This window comes from Hyperolius riggenbachi, chromosome 4, assembly GCF_040937935.1.
Source record: "Hyperolius riggenbachi isolate aHypRig1 chromosome 4, aHypRig1.pri, whole genome shotgun sequence".
In the NCBI taxonomy this organism is placed as follows: Eukaryota; Metazoa; Chordata; class Amphibia; order Anura; family Hyperoliidae; genus Hyperolius; species Hyperolius riggenbachi.
In genome coordinates this window covers 341717336-341739818 of record NC_090649.1, presented here as the reverse complement: position 1 = coordinate 341739818, position 22483 = coordinate 341717336, and the positions used below count along the sequence as shown (strand labels likewise).

At 44.8% G+C, this 22483-nt stretch overlaps 1 protein-coding gene across 4 annotated transcripts in view; it reads right to left on the bottom strand.

Annotated features, from left to right (window-relative positions):
• CEP170 (centrosomal protein 170) overlaps window positions 1-22483 on the bottom strand; it is a 771544-nt gene that overhangs the window by 265466 nt on the left and 483595 nt on the right. For all 4 annotated transcript variants that reach the window (XM_068231897.1, XM_068231898.1, XM_068231899.1 and 1 more), the window contains 2 exons: window positions 13718-13924; window positions 12213-13613 (listed from right to left, as the gene is read on the bottom strand). In XM_068231897.1, coding sequence (XP_068087998.1) covers window positions 12213-13613; window positions 13718-13924 — 1608 coding nt within the window. The remainder of the gene's footprint in view (window positions 1-12212; window positions 13614-13717; window positions 13925-22483) is intronic.

Sequence of the window (22483 nt, the reverse complement as noted above, 5' to 3'; positions counted from 1 at the left end):
CAAACCTACACAATGGTCAAAAGGCTGGCTGCCTGCACAGGCAGCTGAGCAAATCATCACAGTACCCCCCCCTCCAGGGTCGAATTCCAGACGACCCTCAAAACTGCTATTAGCAACAGACTCAAACTGAAGACTCATGAAGGTCGGGGCAGCCCGACAAGGTCCAATTCCAGAGTCAGTCCACCCGAAACCGACCTCATCGGAAACAGAAGCCACCGAAACATGCCCATCAGTACTACCAGTCTCAGTATAACACCCATCAGGACTGTGACCGCCAGAGAAGAAGCCATCGACACCCTCCAGACAATACCCACCACCTTCCAAGGAGCGTCCGAAAATACCAAACCTGCCACAATACCTGTTCGAAGTGTCCCTTACAACACAAAAGCCACCGTTGATCTTATCCAGGGGACCAAGCAAGATTTTTCCCGGAATCTCCCAGAACCTTTTGAAGCTCCACAGAGATCCCAAGAGGGCAGAACAATCACCAGGCTCACATGGAGAATTACCAAGAACCCCCATGGAACCAATGACAATTCCGGATTCAGAATTACGAGGACACTCATCAAGATCAAGACTTTCAGGGACCACTTCTGGGCATGCAAGCAGGCAGGCTAAATCAGAACATGTCTCCACCGAGGAAGCATCTGAGTATGCTGGTAACCGAGGCACACTTGGGCTTTCTGGGTCACAGAGCACATTGGGGTACACCAGCACAGGAGAAACCTCAGGACATGTTGGGGAACTGCCAACCTCAGAGTCCGACACGAGGAAACCAAAACCAGGACCGGGCAGAGAATCATCACGAGCAATGGTCTCAAGCACTGGACTTTCAAAAGAAGACTCGGATTCAAATTCGGAAATTTCTGTGACTGCAATATCATCATTGACTACACATGACTGAAGCTCCACCAGAGCTGAAAAGGTAGCCAGCAAGGCAGCAATGCCTACGGAAGAGGGCAACACCTCAGAAGAACTTGGGGGGCAGGAGACATCTCCTACAAGTTCTGCACCCTTTGGGAGGAACTCGGAGACCTCCAGAACATCATTTTTCAAGTTTTCTAAGAAGGATTCTGAACTATCCATGTTACAGGGCAAAACTGGAACTTTATTTTGTGGACAGGGCAGATGTCCCAGGAATGGTTCCACCATAACCTGAGACTGGATCTCATCATCATGAGGGGAATGTACAGGTATATTTACTGGAACACACACTGACTCCCTAACTTCATTCTCACTGTACCCAGAATTCTGTGTGGCAGTCAAACTAGCTTGTAACTCCAAAACTGCAGAAAAACAGGTAAAAATAGCAGCAATATCTAGACGAGCCTCTAGGGGCAGGGCAGGAGATATTGTACAAGGCAATATTGACTCATCCAGAATACAGGGTGGAGAGTCAGAACCTCCCTCAGAGCAAGAAAGGGGCTCACAAACGTCAGTGTGAAAGGAAAACATGTTTTTATTCATGGTACAGGGCAGGTTCAGAGAAAGCGTCTCTGAATAAGGCAAAGAGGGTTCAGCATCAGATTCGCAAAACCGAAGCGCTGTCTCACTCTTAGATTCGGCTAACAATGTCGAATCCGAGGAATCAGAACGCAAAACCTGCGAATCAAAATTCACTTTAGGTTGTGAAACTGACGCTTCTATAGCGCAAACCTCCGCGATCTGCAAAGCAGACTGCAAGGCATCTAGGACCGAAACGCTGGAGCAACTGTCCCCAGGCAACGGGCCCTCACAGGTGAGAACAGGGTGAGACAGAGACTCATTTGCAGAAGAAATAGCGACATCAACAGGATAAACTTTATTAGGCATAATAATTTTACTTTTGACGTTGCATAGTCGAGAAATTTTCCCCATAGCAGGGTCACAGACGGAAGATCTCAAAGATCTGTTTCTAAATGACAAAGGATCCCACACATCCTTGAGGAAACCGGCAGACTCATGCCGATCACAATCTGCAGGAACATCCGAGAAACAGGCATCAGATCGCACAGATTCAAACTGCACACTGTCAGGAGCGAATCCTTCAAGATTCGCACAGGAATCAACCACAGCGGCACACTCATTCATTTCAGATTGCACAAAGTCAAGACTCACATGCTTTACCCCAGAAAGGCAGGAACAATCATCCGACAATGATGTCTCTTTATTGGAATCAATTGGTTGGTGTGTGTGCAACTCATCCAAAATCGTTTGCCATACATAGATCACCAGATCCACATCATCCTTGTCACATTCATCGGAATCAATCAGAAGGTACATAGAATCAAGACAAGCATTCAAGACATCTTCGCTTTTTGCGATGTAAAAATCGCAAAAGGCTTTCCAATCCAAATTGAATTCCTCCAGCAAGGCCTCAACATCCCAGGAAGCAAATGGGGGTTCAAACAGGCCAGTATCCACATAATCTCCATAGGGTTGGAGTTCAGGAACAAGAACAGATTTTTTAACTGCGATCCTACCTATAGCAGGATCCACATAAGCTTTGGGTTGGGGCAAAAAAGCCAGAGACGGAACAACATCATTACAAACATCAATAGGGAGTGTTTTATTCCGATGCTTGCGTTTTTTAGTTTTTCTCTTTTTCGCCACTTTGCATGTCTGCTGTTTAAAACCTGAAGTGGCAACAGACACATTGAACTGATTGTCATACTGAAAGGTTTTGCATGGAAGGGAAAGATCAGCTGACTTATCAGCAGCTACACACTCAATCAGAGCAGGTGGTAAGCCAGGCAGTTTAAACCAGTGAGAGAATATCACTGCAAGCAACTGATACAGATTACCATTCCAAGAATTGATTTTTAACAGATTATATGCCCAGGTGAACAAATCGTCTTTTAAGAGCACATAGGCAAACAAAAGAGCCGACGTGGACGGATCAGAAATCTGAAAGGTGGGATTCAGGCAAAACCTCACACATTCAGAAAGAAATTCCGCCTTGGTCTCTGAATTAAGCCTTTTAAAGCTCTTAAAGACACAGGACCCAAACTCGACAAAATCGTACAAATCGGAATTTCCGTCTACACTGGGGTTTTGGGTTGGGCTGTTCATACTCTAACGATTGTGGAACTTTCCCCGTGATCAGTGCACAACGCGTGCGCTAACACGGCGGAAATCCTCCACAAGCGTATAATTTGCAGGAACCCAGCAAAAGGTGCTACGCACCCGTAGAGGGAAAATTCCTGTCAGCAGATGGCGCTGGGGAGTGCAGAGGAATCAATCCTTTGTACCTCCACAAATGCCAGACAGGAATTGTACGAAACGCAGAACGCAATCGCAAGAGAGGCGACTGCGAATGAGAACGAGCAAAGGGACAGGTTGTATGTGTGTGCGCCAATCCAGTCGCCACCCCGCGACCGCACACACACAACAGCAGATATGAAATAGGAACGCGATCGCGAGAGGTGCGATCGCCAGACGAGACACAAGGCAGATCAGGACAGAATACGAGGTTAGCAAAGGCACAGCAAATAATACAATGAGGAGATACGGAAAATAACAAACGCTAGCTAATCGCGAACACCGCACTCATTCGCAACAGTGCACGCGGTTATGCGCGGTCTCCACGTGATAAGCACAATAGAGACAAGCACGCCTAACTAACCATTAACAGACAAACATGAAACAGAGGACGCGAGCGCTTGCTTAACGGTTACCTCACCGAGCCTCCAGCAAGCGTAGCAGACAGACACACGAAAACAGGGACAAGCGAGAGATAGGATCCACTAGCGAAAAGTGGCTAGCGCGATCCAAGTACAGAGTAGCAGAACAGAAGGATCCCCAGCGCTAGCGAAAAGTGGCCAGCGCGATCCCAGAAGACAGAACAGAAGGATCCCCAGCGCTAGCAAAAAGTAGCTAGCGCGATCCCAGGAGACAGAGCAGAAGGATCCCCAGCGCTAGCGAAAAGTAGCTAGCGCGATCCCAGGAGACAGAACAGAAGAGATAGCTGGTAGCAACCGCTGCACCAGCTATACTCCAAGAACAGAGATCAGAACCATTTCCTGTCGACCACCGTAGGGACTGGACAATGGCAACAGGCAAGACAAGACAGAACAGGCAATACAGATAATACAATCCTAACAGCACTAGGGAAATCTGCCTAGCGCAGATTTAGGAATTACTCTAAGCTGATGTTCAAACAGAGAGCAAGGCTGACACCCCACCAGGAGTGTTACATAGGACGAAATCCTTATGAACAGCGAAGCATTGTGGGAAAGACATAGTACTTATAGTACACGCCTCCAATGAATGTGGCCAGGCAATTTGCATGACAACGTATGCAAATTCCTCTGCAAGCACAAGCTGCAAAACTGACAGAAGCTCTTCTTTCCAGAGTCCTGCAGCATGCAAACCTACACAATGGTCAAAAGGCTGGCTGCCTGCACAGGCAGCTGAGCAAATCATCACACACGGGCAGGGCGGCTACATTACGTACACAGCCCATTGGGTCAACCTGGTGACCGCTGGCAGCAAGCAGGGAGTATGTGGCTGCACAGCGCATGAACTTGTGACACCTCCACGGCTTGCAGGCAGGCCTCCTGCCACCTCCTCTCCGCCTGCTACATCCTTTTCGCTGTCATCATCCTCCTCCTCCTTGGCTGGTGCCGCGATCTCCTCTCCAGCTACACAGTCCCCGCACCCCAGGGCCTATGCTGCATGCCAGGTACGACGGTGTCACGCCATCTTAGACATGTCTTTCCTCAAAGCGGAGAGTCACACTGGAGCAGCTCTCCTGGCTGCTCTTAAACAGGTGGAGCAATGGCTGACCCCGCACCAGCTGGAGATCGGCAACGTGGTGTGTGACGACGGCAGCAATCTCATTTCCGCATTGAATTTGGGAAAGCTGACACATGTACCCTGCATGGCACATGTGCTGAATCTGGTTGTGCAAAGATTTGTGTCAAAGTACCCAGGCTTAGAGGACGTCCTGAAGCAGGCCAGGAAGTTGTGTGGACATTTCAGGCGGTCTTACACGGCCATGGCACTCTTTGCGGACATTCAGCGGAGAAACAACTTGCCGGTGAGACGCTTGATATGCGATAGCCCAACTCGCTGGAATTCCACCCTGCTCATGTTCTCTCGCCTGCTAGACCAGGAGAAAGCTGTCACCCAGTACCTGTACAATTACAGTAGAAGGACACAATCTGGGAAGATGGGGATGTTGTGGCCCAACAACTGGACACTGATGCGAAATGCATGCAGGATCATGCATCCCTTTGAGGAGGTGACCAAACTGGTGAGTCGCGCTGAAGGTACCAGCGACTTGATCCCCTACACTTACTTCCTGGAGCGTGCCGTGTGTAGAGTGGTGGATAAAGCTGTGGAGGAGCGTGAACGAGAACAGTTACGGCAGGAGGAGTCGTGGGAGCAATTTTCATCCGAACCAGATGTTTCCTCAACACCTGCGGCAGCACAGAGGGGGAGGAGGAGGAAAAAGAGGAGTCGTGTGGGGAAGGAGAGGCGTTAAACTCGGATGATGATGATGAGGAAGGTGTTTCTGTGGAGGAGGAAGAGGCAGCGGCAGAAGAACAACCGCATCAGCCGTCACAGGGGGCTTCTGCTGCTCCACGTTCCCATGGTATTGTTCGTGGCTGGGGGGAGGAAGAGGACTTGTGTGACGTCACTCAGGAAGAGCAAGAGGAGATGGAGAGTACGTCTGCATCCAGCTTTGTGCAGATGGCCTTTTTCATGTTGTCCAGCCTGTTGAGGGACCCCCGTATCAAAAAACTCAACGGGAATGACCTGTACTGGGTGGCCACGCTACTAGACCCTCGGTACAGGCACAAAGTGGCGGACCTGTTAACAACTCAACAGAAGGCGGAAAGGATGCAGCACTTGCAGAACAAGCTGTCAATGATGCTTTACAATGCGTTTAAGGGTGATGTGACAGCACAACACAATCAAGGTACCACTGGCAGTAATCCTCCTCCTCCCAAGTCCACGCAGGCAAGGACAGGACACTCCAGCGATCTCAGGGTGATGTCAAACATGGGGACATTCTTTAGTCCAACTCCTCGCCATAGCCCTTCCCAGATCCACTCTCCACCAACGCCTGGACCGGCAGGTAGCCGACTACCTGGCCTTGAGTGTGGATGTAGACACTGCGAGCAGCGATGATGAACTCTTGAACTACTGGTTGTGCAGGCTTGACCTGTGGCCAGAGCTGTCCCAATTTGCCATCCAACTTCTCTCTTGCTCTGCCGCAAGCGTCCTGTCAGAAAGGACCTTCAGTGCAGCTGGAAGCATTGTCACTGAGAAGAGAAGTCGCCTAAGTCACGACAGTGTTCAGTACCTGACCCTTATCAAAATGAATGAGGCATGGTTCCCGGAGGGCTACTGCACGACCGAAGACTAAGTCAGTCCCCACACACAGCATCTCTGCCTGCAGGCCGCTTGCCTTCTCCGCCACCACTAACATGGTCCAGGACTCTAGGCGGATTCCTGAATTTTTAAGGCCGCTGCTAGCAGCGGCCGCAATACTAATTTTTCTGGTGCGTGTACATGCCTGCCTAATTTTTCTGGCTGCACTGCGGGCGGCTGCAACAAAAAAACAAAAGGCATGTACATGTGCCCATCCCGCTTCGTGATCATTATCTTGCCGCGGTGAAGGGGCTTGCGTATCACAATGAAGCAATGACCGCCGGCTATACGAGTGTCTCGGGTGGTTGTGGCACACCAAAGATAATAAGGTTGTTGCTTCATTGTGGTCAGACCAAATTTGATCAGCTGGACAGTCACTGTTGTTCTTTCTATCATTGAGCTACCACAGCCCATATGGCCTGGAAAACCACCACGGCCTGCACTCTGGCCATGTTGCGCACCAATCCAGCATGGCTGTCACTACGCAAACAGCTGTTTGCGGTGCGTTACACAGTGAGTTTGGTGTGTCAGTGTGAAGCAGTACTCTAATTACACTCCCTGATTGATGTATACACATGCAAGATGTTTGAAAGCACTTTAGGCCAGCAATTTAGCATTCAATGTGATTTCTACCCTTAAAACACTGCTTTGCGTGAAATCCAGATTTTTCCCCGGGACTTTTGGCGTGTATCCCACTCCGCCATGCCCCCCTCCAGGTGTTAGACCCCTTGAAACATGTTTTCTATCACTTTTGTGGCCAACATAATTTTTTCTATTTTTCAAAGGTCCCCTCTCCATTCGCCTCCCCATTGAAGTCTATTGCGGTTTGCGAACTTTTGCGCGAACCGAACCTTCCGTGGAACTTCGCGAACAGGGTTTGCGAACTGAAAATATGAGGTTCGCGACATCACTACTAGTGATTGAAAGGAAACTGAATGGTGTATAGTGTGGGAAAATATTTGGAAATGGTTGTATCCTCTCTTCTGTTCTTTTACTTGTCCACTCAAGGCAGAACAGAATGAGGGTGCGAGCAATATATTGAGAAGACCAAAACAGCCATCATTGGTCCTCTCATATCAGCAGATGACATTGTTTGTCAAATCTAAGCTCAATCTAGAGTGCTCACGGGCCCTTGTGTGTTTTATTATAAGAGATTATATGAATTGTTTGAGGAGAGTGGGATTGCATCTTCCCTGGTAAGTTTGGGTGTAATAGTTTAATATCTTTAGTGGAAGAGTTATTGTTTATGTTGATGACAGATATCCCACCAAAATATCGGTAGCAAATAGGAGGAGCACTCTAGCCTTAGTCTATTCCTTATAGACAAGACAAATAACATTTATATTGCGCTTTTCTCCTTGCGGACTCAAAGCGCCAGAGCAGAGCTGCAGCCACTAGGGCGCGCTCTATTGGCAGTAGCAGTGTAAGGTAGACTTGCCAAAGGTCTCCTACTGAATTACTGCTGGCTTACTGAGCAGGCAGAATGTTCTAGTTTTAAATTGCTACTAACCATTGCTTGTATGTATTTGAATGCTAATTCTTCTGTTGATTTCCAATGGGAAGTGATTAGAGAGGATGCACTTAGTGATGTGAGTGGTTGTAAATTCGTATTGATTTCATCTAGTCCTATTAACAATAATGCGAGTGAGGGAATTGTTTTAAACTGTGGACTTATTAAGATGCACAGTATACCTTCTACTTTTCCTCATATCTTGACCTCTGGACAGTCCCATAACATATGGAGCAATGTGCCAATTTGATTTAGGCATTTCCAACAAATAGGGGAGCCCTTGGGTGAGAAAGAGACTAATTTACGAGGAGTCAAATACCACCTAGAGACTTGTTTGGTGGTGTTCCCAGTGGGAGCTACACTATTTAATAATAATGTGATAAAGATCTTTTTAGTGCCGTAGGTGTGATTTCTGTTTGGAGATCATTAGCCCAGGCATAAGTAGGGTTTTGTCCATGTCTGTTAACAAGTTATTATACCAAATCGAGATAATTCCTTTTGTGGTGGATACATTTTCCAACAAATTTACATGTACATTTATGTTGGGAGCTATATCTGAAGATGTCGAGGAGAAACTATGGATAATTTGAGACACAAGGACATGAATGAATTGCAAGTGCTAAATGAAGATGCATCAGCTGTCCTGCTCTCTGTGTAATTAGGTTGTCCTTGGCTGTGCCTGTGTAAAACAGGGGAGGGGTCCTTGAGCTACAAAGTCTTTGCGTGACTACAATCAAGTTGTCAGTTTTATTGCCTTGCAGAAATTCCACTGGGATGCTCCAAAGGTCTGTCACCTTGAGGGGAATAGTGTTTTGCTTCTAATGGCCCATACTCACGGGCATCAAAAGTGGCCTGTCGCCAGCACACGTGAGCATGCAGGCGACAGGCCGGCGACAGCTTCTCGCCAGGTCCCTCCGCGTACACACGCGGAAGAGGGACCAGCGGCTCGACGGAAGCTGTCGCCGACGTTCCTCCTCCCCCCGCCGGAAGCTCTGCATACCTCAATGGAGGTTGCTGTCGCTAGTCCGCGTACTCACGCGGACTAGCGACAGCTGCGGCGGCGACTGTCGCCAGGCGATTGAAATGTTCATCAGCGACGGGCGACAGTTCGGGGTGCGCGCCCGTTAAACGGCCCATACTCACGGGCGACATTTGTAGCCCGTGAGTATGGGCCATAAAGGATGTTGTTGCTCCCTTCCCCCCCCCCCCCAGCCTGTAATAAACTCTGCCATTAGCCATCAGTAAGGGCCCGTTTCCACCAGCGCTGGCTGAATCGCAAAAACGCAAACCGCTAGCGATTTTACAATCGCTACGGTTTGCTTTCTAACATAGGAATCGCGGTAGGTAATTTCCACTACCGCGATTCGTTTTTTACTTGATCGCGATTGCGCCGCGGAGCGACTTTTGCCGCGATTTTGCTATGCAGTGCATAGCATAGCAAAATCGCGGCCGCGAACGTCGGGGAATCGCCGCTAATTGCGATTCAGCAATCGCTAGCGTTCAGCGTGAACGCTAGCGATTGCTAGTGGAAAAGGGCCCTAAGAGCCCTTCTTATGCAGGCTGTCATGTATGTGGAAACAAAAGGGTGATTTATTTTAAACCATTTTACTAACCCTTCTACTACATTTCTCTTAAAGTGGACCAAAATTAAAAATACAAGATTTCAGAAATAAAATCTATTTTCTAAATTATAATAATAAATGGCAGCCTTTTTTTTAGCTGAATGATGACAAATATAAAATATTTTACATTTATTGGAGAACCCCTCCCTACCTTTCCTATTGCTGGGACAGAATCCGCCAAAATGCTGGCGTAGGTGGTGTCCGGCAAAGGAGGAATTGCTTATGGCTACCACCTGTATAACCCTAGTTAGGAAAAGAAAAGGGTGAAAACCATGCACTGAAATGCTCATAGGCTTGAAGGAGTGTTTATTCATCTTTGTATGTGTCAGAGTGGTGCAAGCAAATATTTTGTATTAAAAAAAATGTTTAGTTTGGGTCCGCGTTAAGTGCGAGTCATTTTTAGTTTTATTTTTTATAGATTTTGCAATAGTGGTCCTTTAAGCAGAGAGATGGGCCCCACAATCTTTTTTTAAACACGTTGATTAATATTCAGAGTATATCCAGAGTATAAATCTGGTCTGGTTCCCAACCTGCGATATCTATTTCCACATTGATATTGCCAGTTGATAAAGGTGGCAGGGCCTGACCTTTTTTTTCTATACTCTATTGAAGCACAACTGGCCCCAATCAGCTATGGTTTGGGAGTAATTGACTATATTCTTGTCTTAAAATGGAGACTGATATAGCAACCTCCTATGAAGCCCTTTACAATGCCATTCATAGATCTGGGGTGTCCATTGATCAGGGTGGTCTGCATGTTTTTGACTTCACAGCTAGGATATACTGCATATGAAGGTAGGTAAAATAGTGATATCTCCTGGTAAGCAGGTATCACCTAGTGCTCTGTTATGGTACAATAAAAAATTACCGGAACCACTGCCATTGTCTGATGATGCATATGGGCACTATCATTTGGCTATTGTTATCAATGCAGTTTTTTTTTCTGTGGGTTTTTTTTTGTTTTTTTTGTCATGCTCTTGAATTATGAACCTGTTGCTGTACCCATTGCTCGTTGTAATGACATTATGTTACCCTGGGTATTATTGTTTCTTTCTTTGAGAAAAGATCAATAACAATTTTCTGTAAAAAAAACAAACAAACAAACAAATATAAAAACAATCAAGAAATATCACTAGTTGCTATGGGAAATAAATGAAACACTTCCCACAAATGACCCTGGTCTGCAGTTTTATTTCTTTCACAGCTGTTCTCAGTCGGCAACACCACCGACCGCACACCCCATTCACCGATTGTCGAAGGCTAGGACTTCACCATCAACCCAATGTAGAAGTGCGCTCACTCACTGTTAACACAATATCAATAAACAATACAATCAGTAACTCAGTCTGTCACTTAACGTGTCCATGGGTCTCAAAATCAATCACCAAGCATATAGTGTATAGTCCAATTTCTCCACGTAATCCTGCACTCTCATGTATCCCCTCCACTTTCCATATTAATATCACTCATAAAGGAAAAAAGAAAAAACAAACATAGCATAATACTGTTTTGGTGAACTTGCACTTATTCAAAAACTCCCAAGTGCCATGCATTCACTTGTGTATGCACCAAGAGCTCTGTTTTCATAAGCCCTCACCATGTGTTATAGCTGCCAGATCACAGACAGCAATAAAAGCCTCAATAGTGAACACTCCTTCCAAATAGCCAGAATAGTGAAGCAGACACTCCCAAATGCTTAAACCAAGGACAGGGTCTCACTATTTATCCTGACTGCCAAATAACAGACAGCAATAAAAGCGTAAACCCACGATCTCAATTAGCCTCCTCCTGTGTGTCAGTCTATCACACCATCACCAGTGGCCTCTCACCTTATTGCTTGCTGCCCAAGTTATAAGACAGCAATCTCACTTATGCTTATCCCAAGTAATTTCCCCAGCCCCTGATGAGTACAGAGGTACGAAATGCGTTGGGCTGAGCTACAGGCGTGGGCAAGTCGACATGCTGGATGTATCTTTTTGATATGTGTGTTTTTATTGAGGAAATGTGAGTGCACTACTTTTAACTTTTTAAATAAATGATCCGGTTTTACACTATGTCAAGTTCCTTCAGTTGTTAGGTTTGCAGCCTAAGATACAAAGCTGTGAGACCTGCTCATAGTGGCTTACACTGCTGAAGAGAGCTATTCCTCCCCAATTCCCTAACCTTTCTTGCACTCAAGGCGACATGATTCCCCTCTTCTGACTGTACTGCTAACCTCTCCTATGGTGGCCTACACCTCAATCCCCCCCATACCTGACATCAGCAGTGGGGGAGGGGTGGTCTTGCTTCTCTCCCCATCTGCCTCTACCATCCCATCCCCAGCCATTATTGCGGTCCTATCTCTCTCCCCTCCCCCCCCCCCCCCCCCTCCATATCTCATTTCCTTGCTCGGATCGCTCAGAAACAGCCTTATCAGTCCACCGACAGACTGTACACACGCTGTTCTGTCTGCTGAAAACCCGCCCAGGGGGAGCTGACGACGGACCCGTCGTTGCCTTCCGTCACATGTGTGTACAAGCCTTATGACTGACTATGGGAGGGATTAAATTAGGAGGTCCTCTAAGAGACAGTTTTATATATAATTGACAGTATCTAAATTTACCTGATGTATGAATGGATGGCCTGCTAAGTAAAAATATTTTTCTCAAGGTTCTGCTTTACTTCATTGACTTATTAAACATTAATAAGATTAATGAAAAGCATAATATTTAAAAACTCACCAGCAGGCGATGTGTGAGGTGATGTAAATGCCTTTGCCTTAGTATCTGAAAGACGAGAAATGCTATTCGCTCTTGCTCTTGGGGAACTTCTGCCATCAGGTGTTGGTGTAATTTTAACTCCACTTCTAACGGCATACTCTGAAGTACGTGAAGATCCAGAACTTCTTGTTACTGTTGCTTCTGAGTCACTTCGTGCAGACAAAGAACCAAGCCTTGCTCTACGTGGTTGTGCAAGCATATCTATTCTAGAAAGTGTTTTTTTACAAGCAGGCTGTTTTGATGTTGAACTTGTTGTTGATACCTCAGAGGCAACAGATGCTCTATCAGTATCTCCAACCTCTGTGTCTGACGTTTCCCCAAGCCGTGATCTACGCAACAGTGAAGTCCTTGTTGGGCGCGGCCTTGGCAGAGTAACTGGCTTGTGAGCCGCAATAGTTTTTATAGCAGTAAACTTGTCATCCCCAATGGCAAACTGAGCTTTGGAGTGTGACTTTCCAGAATATGTTTCTTGATCGGAGGATAAAATGTCTGATACAGCTGAACAAAGTAAGCTAGAAGTTTGATCATCATCTGTCAGATCAAGAGATGATTGCCTAATCCTTGTACCTGTTCGAATAACTTTCTGCAAATCAGTTTTATTTCCAACATCTTTGACATGACTTTTACTTTTTCTCTCAGTTCGGTTCATAGTTGCCACAGAACTAGGGGACTCTTTTGAAGGAGAAAAAGTTGAGGCTTTATCTTTGTGTAAACTGCTAAGGGTTTTACGTTTCAGGGGACATTTTTTATCTGTATCATTAGCAGCAAAACTTACAGTACTTGCGGTATCAACATCAGACTCTGGGGATATAGAATTTTCTTGTGTGTAGCTAGGAGTCTTAATATCCTCATCAGTTCTGCTATCATCACGGAGCTTAGCCTCAAGGAAAGCCATGACTGTTTCTGTATCTTTTAGAAGCAGAGTAGTATCCATGCTGGAATCTGTGTCTACGGAGTCACTTCTTCCCCTTGCATTAGTCAACGATGTAAAGAGTAAGGTAGGTGATAGCACAGGTTGTTTATTGATGTGTGGGATTAGCTCTATAGGCACATTTGAGCTAGGTTTGTCAATAGTGAAACTGCCTTGTCTCACAAGTGGCTTTGCTGTCTCCTTCTTGTCAGTTTCAACACTTTGAACAGTATCAGCTTTGTGACCAGCTATCTTCTGAGACGTTTCAGTAGTTTTTGGTTCCTTGCTAGCATTTGGAATGAATGAATCACTTGGGTGGACAACAGAGGACTGACTAGATAATTTAGAAGATGCCAGTCGATCTTTAGGCTCTCTGTACTCTGCTTTGTCTTTCACTTTCTTCTTTACTGTGTTTTCAAAGAGTAAGACATCTTTCTTAGAAGTATCTTTTCCTAAAAATAATTATCATTTATGAATATTCAAATTCCAATTTTTCTGCTAAACTATTAAAATGTAAGTTTTGCTTGCTTACTTCTAGAAATATTTTTCTTCTTACCTGAAAGAGAATAAGATTCTTTCTCCTGCAACTCGGTATCTTGTTTTTCTCCAAAATCAGACCTTTGTTTACCTAGAGCAACATGCATATTTGTTTCATCTTTTGGAACCTTTGGTAAACTCCTCCTTTTACGATCACTTACAGCAGTCACTAAGGCTGCAGATCCACTGCTTTTTATTACAATTCCAGATTCAATAAAATCTCCATCTAAAATACACAAGAGACACATTTGTCAAAAGCTATTATCGTCCAGAAGTATAATATTGTAATTCAATGACAACATCACTTAAAAGAAAAACTGACATCCCAAAGTAACCCAAATATAGTTTCTGGGAGAATGTCAGTTTTTGTTTTCAGTCTGTAGGTGTGTGTGTGTGCGCGCGCGCCCGCGCGTGTGCAAGCGTATGTGTGCACACGTGTTTTTCAATCTATTTTTTTTTCTCTTCCTCACATTTCCTGTCATACCTCTTATTTATAGTGTACTTATACCTAATGCAGATTACAATAGAAACAGGCAACAATATAAGCACATACTGCTTGTTTGTTTCTAGAAGCAGCATGTCATATACAAGAATCAATTGGGAAAGGGGTTGCCTTTTCAAGCTTATAATCTATACATGATAGGGGTGGAAACATTGGACAGGGTGAAGAAAAAACTGTAGAAAAGCAAAACAGCAAAAGTCAATGACATGCCAAATATTCCTTAAAGGGGAACTTCAGCCTAAACAAACATACTGTCATTAAGTTACATTAGTTAGGTTCATTAAAATTTAAAAGAACAGGCAAATGTTTGTGATTTCATGGGGACAGCCACCTTTTTGGTTGAAGGGAGGTGACAGGGAGCATAAGGCACAGTTCCAACTTTCCTGTGTTCTGATCACCCCTCCCAGCTGCACGTGCAAAGGCTTCAAATCTCAAATTCAAAATTAAAAAAAAAAAAATGTGTGCCATAACAGCAGAATGAGAACAACATCATCAGAAATCCCATCATGCTTTGCACAGCATCAGGGGAAAGATGCCCGGGCAGTTTTATTCTGTGCAGCTAAAAGTGAGCCTTGGGTAAGAAAAACAAAGCTCTGATGCTGTGAAACTGTTAAAGCCTTTTAAGTGCCGCTGAGAACTTTTTTAGTCTGGAGGTTCACTTTAATGGTATACATTGTAATACTAATTTAATGTAAATGTAAACAGCTTGAAAATAGGTCAATTGATTGCTACTGCTGTATATTTATAATTGATCCATTTTCATGTTGCTTACATTTGCATACAACATTTAACAGTTACATCAACATTAAGTCCGGTCATTGACAAACAGCTTTATCTTTTTTTTTTTCTTTCCTCTCTTTCAAGTGGGACAGTAAAAATGGACTTGCTTAACCACTTCCCAACTGAGGGGTTTTACCCCTTGACAACCAGAGCAATTTTCACCTTTCAGCGATCCTTCCATTCATTCGTCTATAACTTTATCATTACTTATCACAATAAAATGAATTATATCTTGTTTTTTTCGCCACCAATTAGGCTTTCTTTAGGTGGGACATTATGCCAAGAATTATTTTATTCTAAATGTGTTTTAATGGGAAAATAGGAAAAATGTGGGGAAAAATTTATTATTTTTCAGTTTTCGGCCTTTATAGTTTTCAAAAAATGCATGCTACTGTAATTAAAACCCATGAAATGTATTTGCCCATTTGTCTCGGTTATAAAACCGTTTAAATTATGTCCCTATCACAATGTTTGGCGCCAATATTTTATTTGGAAATAAAGGTGCATTTTTTTCAGTTTTGAGTCCATCCCTAATTACAAGCCCACAGTTTATAAAGTAACAGTGTTATACACTCTTGACATAAATATTTAAAAAGTTCAGTCCTTAAGATAACTATTTATGTATTTTTTTTTTAATTGTAATTTTTTTTTTATTATTACACAAAAAAAATTGGGGAGTGTGGGAGGTAAGGAGTTAATTTTTTGGGTAAAACTAATGTAATTGTATGTGAAAAATCCTTTAGGGTGTAGTTTTACAATTTGGCCACAAGATGGCAACAGTAACTTTTTGTTTATTGCGACCTGCAAGCGTCCTTCCGGACGCTCGCAGGAAGTACTAGGAGGCTGTGAGTGTTTGTTTTTTTCACAATGATCGCGCTGCTTATCGGATAAGCAGCGGACCATTGCGGGGCTTAGATCAATGAACGGGATTAAATTTTCCCGTTCAATGATCTCCGGGCGAGCGGCCGGTGGCGTGTTTACTAGCGGGAGTGCGCGCTAGTGCGAGCGGGAGCGCGGGCAGCGGCGGGAGCGCGGAAAGTACGCATTTCTCCATCCCTGGGGGTTAAAGGATGGAAAAAGGGACAGAGAAATGCGTACGGGCGGGGGTAAAGTGGTTAAAGCCCACATTTTTCTATTATTTGAAAGCAAAATTTCAAATCTGTGAAAATGTATATTTGCAATCTTAAGATCAGTCCTCAGAATAAATATGGATTTACTAAGGACAGGTCTTGTTTGACTAACCTGATCAGATTTTATAAGGTGCTAGATGCCAACGTGGATATTGGGAAAGTTGTGGATGTAGATGTAATATACTTGGACTTTGCAGCCTCATTCAGAAATTGAGAGGGCAGGGACAGGGAAAGATTATGTGTACATGGCTAAGGAACTGGATAATGGACTAATGCTGGGAATACATGATGAGATTTTTCAGTCAATTTACTGCTCGATCTTATTTTTAAACAATTTTCTTATCTTTTCTTATCAATTTCCATTCACTTCTATGATAAATGAATCACAAAAACGATTGAAAATAAAATTAGACATGTCGGAAATTAGCTATCGAACCATCTATCTGCTTTAACATTGTATGGTGCATTCCCGGCACAGAAGCAAAGATGGGGACATTTAATTTGGAGAAGGAGTTCCCCTGTTTAACACTCTCATAAGGCAACATCTGAAATATGGAATACAGTTTTTGCATCCACATTACAGGAAGGACATTAAAGGGAAACTTAATTGGGAAAAAAGAGCTGGTATAAGGAACCTGCCTGCTCTTGGTGAAGTTTCTGCCGTGACCCGGGTGAAATCCGTCGCTTCCGGGTCTCGGCGCTTGTTCTCCGCTGATGATGTCATTGCTGATACACAAACTGCACATTATGATAGGTGGAGGACGCGTTCGCAATACGCCCTCCGCAAATGTAAGCAATAGTCAGCTGACAGCACGGTGTCAGCTGACGTTACAGCTGACACCTAGATAGGCTGAACGCTGTGTGATTGGATGTGCGGCACGTGGCCGGCCACTGATTGGCTGAAAGTTGTATTAAACCTGCAGAGTGCTCCCAGTCATCGCCAATGCTAAGCATAGCTTTGCCTAGTTGGTGGGTGCGCATTCACTTATTGATATTACTGGATCTTGACCTTTGGCTTGCATTAAAGATTCTTGTCTGCTGTGGGTAACTCTTGCCTTGTTTCCTGGATAACGCTTGCCCGCTGCCTGGACTGACCTCTGCCTTGTTTCTTGGATAACCCTTGCTGAAGGTGCTGGCTGGGTGGGTGTGTCTGCAGGTACTTTATGGACACACCCTAATCTGCATCTACCCACCCACCCAGCCAGCACCTTCATTTGCCTCTACCCACCCAGCACCCTCATCTGCCTTTCCTCAGCCACCCTGCAACCTCTTCTGCCCCTCCCTACAGAGCAACCGCATGTACCTCTCCCTGCCCAGCACCCCCATTTGCCTCTATCTACCCACCAAACACCCTCTTCTGTCTCTATCCACCCATGTAGCATCCTCATCTGTCTCTATCCACCCACCCATCACCCTCATCTGCCTCTCCTTACCCACCCAGAACCCTCATCTGCCACTCCCCACCCTCCCAGCACCCTCATCTACCACTTCCCACCCAGCCACCCAGCACCCTCATCTGCCTCTACCCACCCAGCACCCTCATCTCCCACACCCCACCCACCCAGCACCCTTATTTGCCTCTCAGATCTTACCCAGTACCTTTATCTGCCTCTCCACCCCAGTACCCTAATCTGCCTCTCCCCACCCACCCAGCACCCTTATCTGCCTCTCAGAACCTACTCAGCACCCTCATGGGTCTCTATTCACCCACCTCATCTCCGTTTCCCCACCCAGCACCCTCATCTGCCTCTACCTACCCACTTAGCGCTCTAATCTGTCTATCCACCCACCCAGAACCCTCATCTCCCACACTCCACCCACTCCAAAAAATGTATGTTTTTCTAAGCAGAAGAATCTATGGTGAATGATAAATTATTGTGTTCATTATTGACGTGGCAGAAAAAAGCATCCAACACAAAGGTTGTTCCTCCCGAAATAAGCAATATACAGTGGCTTGCAAAAGTATTCGGCCCCCCTGAAGTTTTCCACATTTTGTCACATTACTGCCACAAACATGAATCAATTTTATTGGAATTCCACATGAAAGACCAATACAAAGTGGTGTACACGAGAGAAGTGGAACAAAAATCATACATGATTCCAAACATTTTTTTACAAATAAATAGCTGTAAAGTGGGGTGTGCATAATTATTCAGCCCCCTGAGTCAATACTTTGTAGAACCACCTTTTGCTGCAATTACAGCTGCCCGTTTTTTAAGGTATGTCTCTACCAGCTTTGCACATCTAGAGACTGAAATCCTTTCCCATTGTTCTTTGCAAAACAGCTCCAGCTCAGTCAGATTAGATGGACAGCGTTTGTGAACAGCAATTTTCAGATCTTGCCACAGATTCTCGATTGGATTTAGATCTGGACTTTGGCTGGGCCATTCTAACACTTGGATAAGTTTTGTTTTAAACCATTCCATTGTTGCCCTGGCTTTATGTTTAGGGTTGTTGTCCTGCTGGAAGGTGAACCTCCACCCCAGTCTCAAGTCTTTTGCAGACTCCAAGAGGTTTTCTTCCAAGATTGCCCTGTATTTGGCTCCGTCCATCTTCCCATCAACTCACCATATTTGACCGTGGGGATCATGTGTTCAGAGTGATGTGCAGTGTTCGTTTTCCGCCACACATAGCGTTTTGGTGTGTTCTTTGGACTTCATGGTGTTGTTGCTCCCAATATTCTCTTAGACAACCTCTGAGGCCGTCACAGAGCAGCTGTATTTGTACTGACATTAGATTACACACAGGTGCACTCTATTTAGTCATTAGCACTCATCAGGCAATGTATATGGGCAACTGACTGCACTCAGACCAAAGGGGGGCTGAATAATTATGCACACCCCTCTTTGCAGTTATTTATTTGTAAAAAAAAATGTTTGGAATCATGTATGATTTTTGTTCCACTTCTCAACATGTACACCACTTTGTATTGGTCTTTCATGTGAAATTCCAATAAAATTGATTCATGTTTGTGGCAGTAATGTGACAAAATGTGGAAAACTTCAAGGGGGCCGAATACTTTTGCAAGCCACTGTATCGTCAATGTAGCAGCTGTACCAAATGATATGGTCGCTAAATGGGTTTCCATCTCCAACTATGTGGAGTTCCTCTTACCACCCTATATAGAGTTTGGCAAGCGAGGGTGAAAATTTTGCACCCATAGAAGCTCCACACCTCTGGATATAGAAACAACGACCGAAACAGGAAAAAAAAAATAGTGAGACCACAAAAACTCCACAGAAATTGGAAGAAAAAAGTTGTGAATTCTTGAGAGTAACTAGTAAGATGCATATAAAATCAGGTATAAGTGAAGCGCTCCCCAATCCTATCTACTATACATCTAAAGGGGCCCATACACCTAACGATTTTCCCGTGATCACAGTGATCGAATCGGCTGTGAAATCGCCACGCACACCGTTGACAGAATGATCGATTTCCGTCCGAAATCGATCGTTCCCGTCGATTCCCCGACGATCCGTCCGTGCGGAAGATTTTTCACGATCGCCGGCGGGTCGGGAGTGCGTCGATAGCGTCGTTCGAATGCCCGACGACCGACGCAATACAGCAGGTATACATTACCTGTTCAGGCCGGCGCAAGTCCCCGCTGTCACTGCTGTCTTCTCCGCTCTGGTCTGGTCTCCGGCATGCCCGGCGCTCTACTGTTTAAACTTCCTGCCGGGCAGGAAGAAGTGAAGCATGCCGGAGACCAGACCAAAGCGGAGAAGAAGACAGCAGAGACCTGGGGAGTCGCGCCGGCGGAGCAGGTAATGTATGCGGAGTGGGGGGGGGGGAGCGGCGGCACCACCACCCCAGATTGTGAACGGTTCCAGGCTGAAATCGGTTCACAATCTGTTCAGTAAAGGTGGTTATACGATCCCTCTCTGATCAGATTCGATCAGAGAGGGATCTATCTGTTGGTTGAATCTGATGGCAAATCGACCAGTGTATGGCCACCTTAATAAGGTATGCTGCAATATATAAAATGCCACAGGAAACGTTCATATAAAAATTACAATTCAAATATTGTGCTGCCTCTCAATTCTAAATCTCTCCTGCATTCAAACACATGAGATCATAAAAGTCAATGATTCATCAAACCAGGTGTGGTCTTCTAAGACAGGCTCTTAATCGAAATCTACCTCAAAGAAAACATAGAACACTTCATTGCGTAGCATGCTGTACTTATATACAAGATAGAGTATCCCTGCCACTATGAGAGAAATCCTTGTGTGGATGTAGCAAACAACACCTCATTCACTGTGTTCCACCGCCCTTAAAGTGGACCCAAATTAAAAATACAAGATTTCAGAAATAAAATCTATTTTCTAAATTATAATAATAAATAGCAGCCTTTTTTCAGCTGCATGATGACAAATATAAAATATTTTACATTTATTGGAGGAACCCCTCCCTTCCTTTCATATTGCCGGACAGAATCCGGCAAACTGGTGGAACAGGTGGTGTCCGGCAAATGAGGAATTGCTAATGGCTGCCACCTGTATAATCCTAATTATGGTAAGAGAAGGGTGAATGCACTGAAATGCTCATAGGCTTCAAGGAGTGTTTATTTATCTTTGTATTTGTCAGAGTGGTGCAACTAAATATTTTGAATTAAAAAAATGTTTCGTTTGGGCTTTAAAGTGAACCTTAAGCCAACTAAAAAAAATGAGTTTTACTCACCTGGGGCTTCTCTCAGCCCTCTGCAGCTGTGCGGTGCCCTCGCAGCCTCGCTCCGATCCTCCTGGACCTGACGGTGACCACTTCCGGTTTCGCCGTCAGGACCCGACAGGCTGGGAACGCGAGTGATTCTTCGCGTTCCCAGCCACAATAGCGCCCTCTATGTTGCTATAGCAGCCCTCTATGCTGCTATAGCAACATAGAGGGAGCTATTGTGGCTGGGAACGCGAAGAATCACTCGCGTTCCCAGCCTGTCGGGTCCTGACGGCGAAACCGGAAGTGGTCGCCGTTTGATCCAGGAGGATCGGAGCGAGGCTGCGAGGGCACCGCACAGCTGCAGGGGGCTGTGGGAAGCCCCAGGTGAGTAAAAGTCATTTTTTTTAGTTGGCTTAAGTGCCTCTTCAAGGACCACTCTCAACTTTTGCGGTAGCTGCCCTGACCCACAGACAGCACCACACACTTTACATATATGTTATCTCCGGCGATGGACTTATTCAACAACGCTTCCTGGCCGGAATCCTCATATGCATATATTAGATGAAATAAACAGAATCTTCATTGCGCAGATTGTATGTTCATTCTCTATCAGCCATCGCCTCACTATTTTTTTTTTATAAATTCTGTTTATTTTAATTTTATGAACATCAAAAAAAAAAACTTTATACAAACATTGCCGAGGGCCATACAAGGATAGCCTCAGCAAAAGAACATTACACCAAGACACAGAACAAGTTACACATGTCACACTACCAGTAGGAGCAGCCCACAACCGCATCCTTGCCCCCCCCCCCCCCCCCCCCGTCCCTCCCCATTCCCACAAACCACACATGTTATATAGTTTACACTGCAGGTGCATTGTTCATTGAATAATATCAGAGTATTTAACAATATATTTCAACCTTTTCCAGAGAAATATGGCTGTTTTGGTTTCTCCCTATACTGAAGAGGATTATACCTGTTTTTGACTCATTAAATTTTTTTTTTAGTTTGTATCTTTACTATTGGTCCAGGTTTTCCATACTTTTTAAAATTTTGGGGGGCACCCTCTAGCTAAGTACGCTGCCTTATATAGTTGGAGGGAGTCATTTATTAGTTTCTTCCAGTATTGTACTGTTGGTGGAGCTTTCTTTTTCCAATTTAGGATTATTGCTTTGCGATAGTAATAGAGCAAGAGGCCTAAGAGTGTTCTCTCAGCCCGTGTATTAGCTAGCTTCGTAGTATCTCCCAGCAAACAGTAATATGGGTCACAGGGGATATTTTTTTTGTTAACTTAGTAATGCATGCACATATGTCTTTCCAGAGAGGTGCCACCTTAGGGCATGACCACATAATATGATCTAAATCTGCATCTGGTGTCCCACATCTCCAGCACGTCTCTGGGTTGTTCGGGTCGAATTTAGAAAACCTGGCAGAGGTTTGATATGCCCTATGTAGTATTTTAAACTGTATCAATTTGTCCCTAGATGCAATAAGGTACCCAAATGGTTTGATCCATGCATCCTCCCATTCTTCATCGTCTAGATTTGGCAGAATAGTGAGCCATGGCTGTTTAAACACAGTCACATGGGGTTCGGTTAATAATAGAATATTCTGGTATATTCCCGATAGGGCTTTTTTAAGTGCTTCATTAAGTAGTATGTCTTCTAGTTCAGTAGTGCCAAGGCGGACCGGTACTTTAGCAAATTGTGAGTCAAAT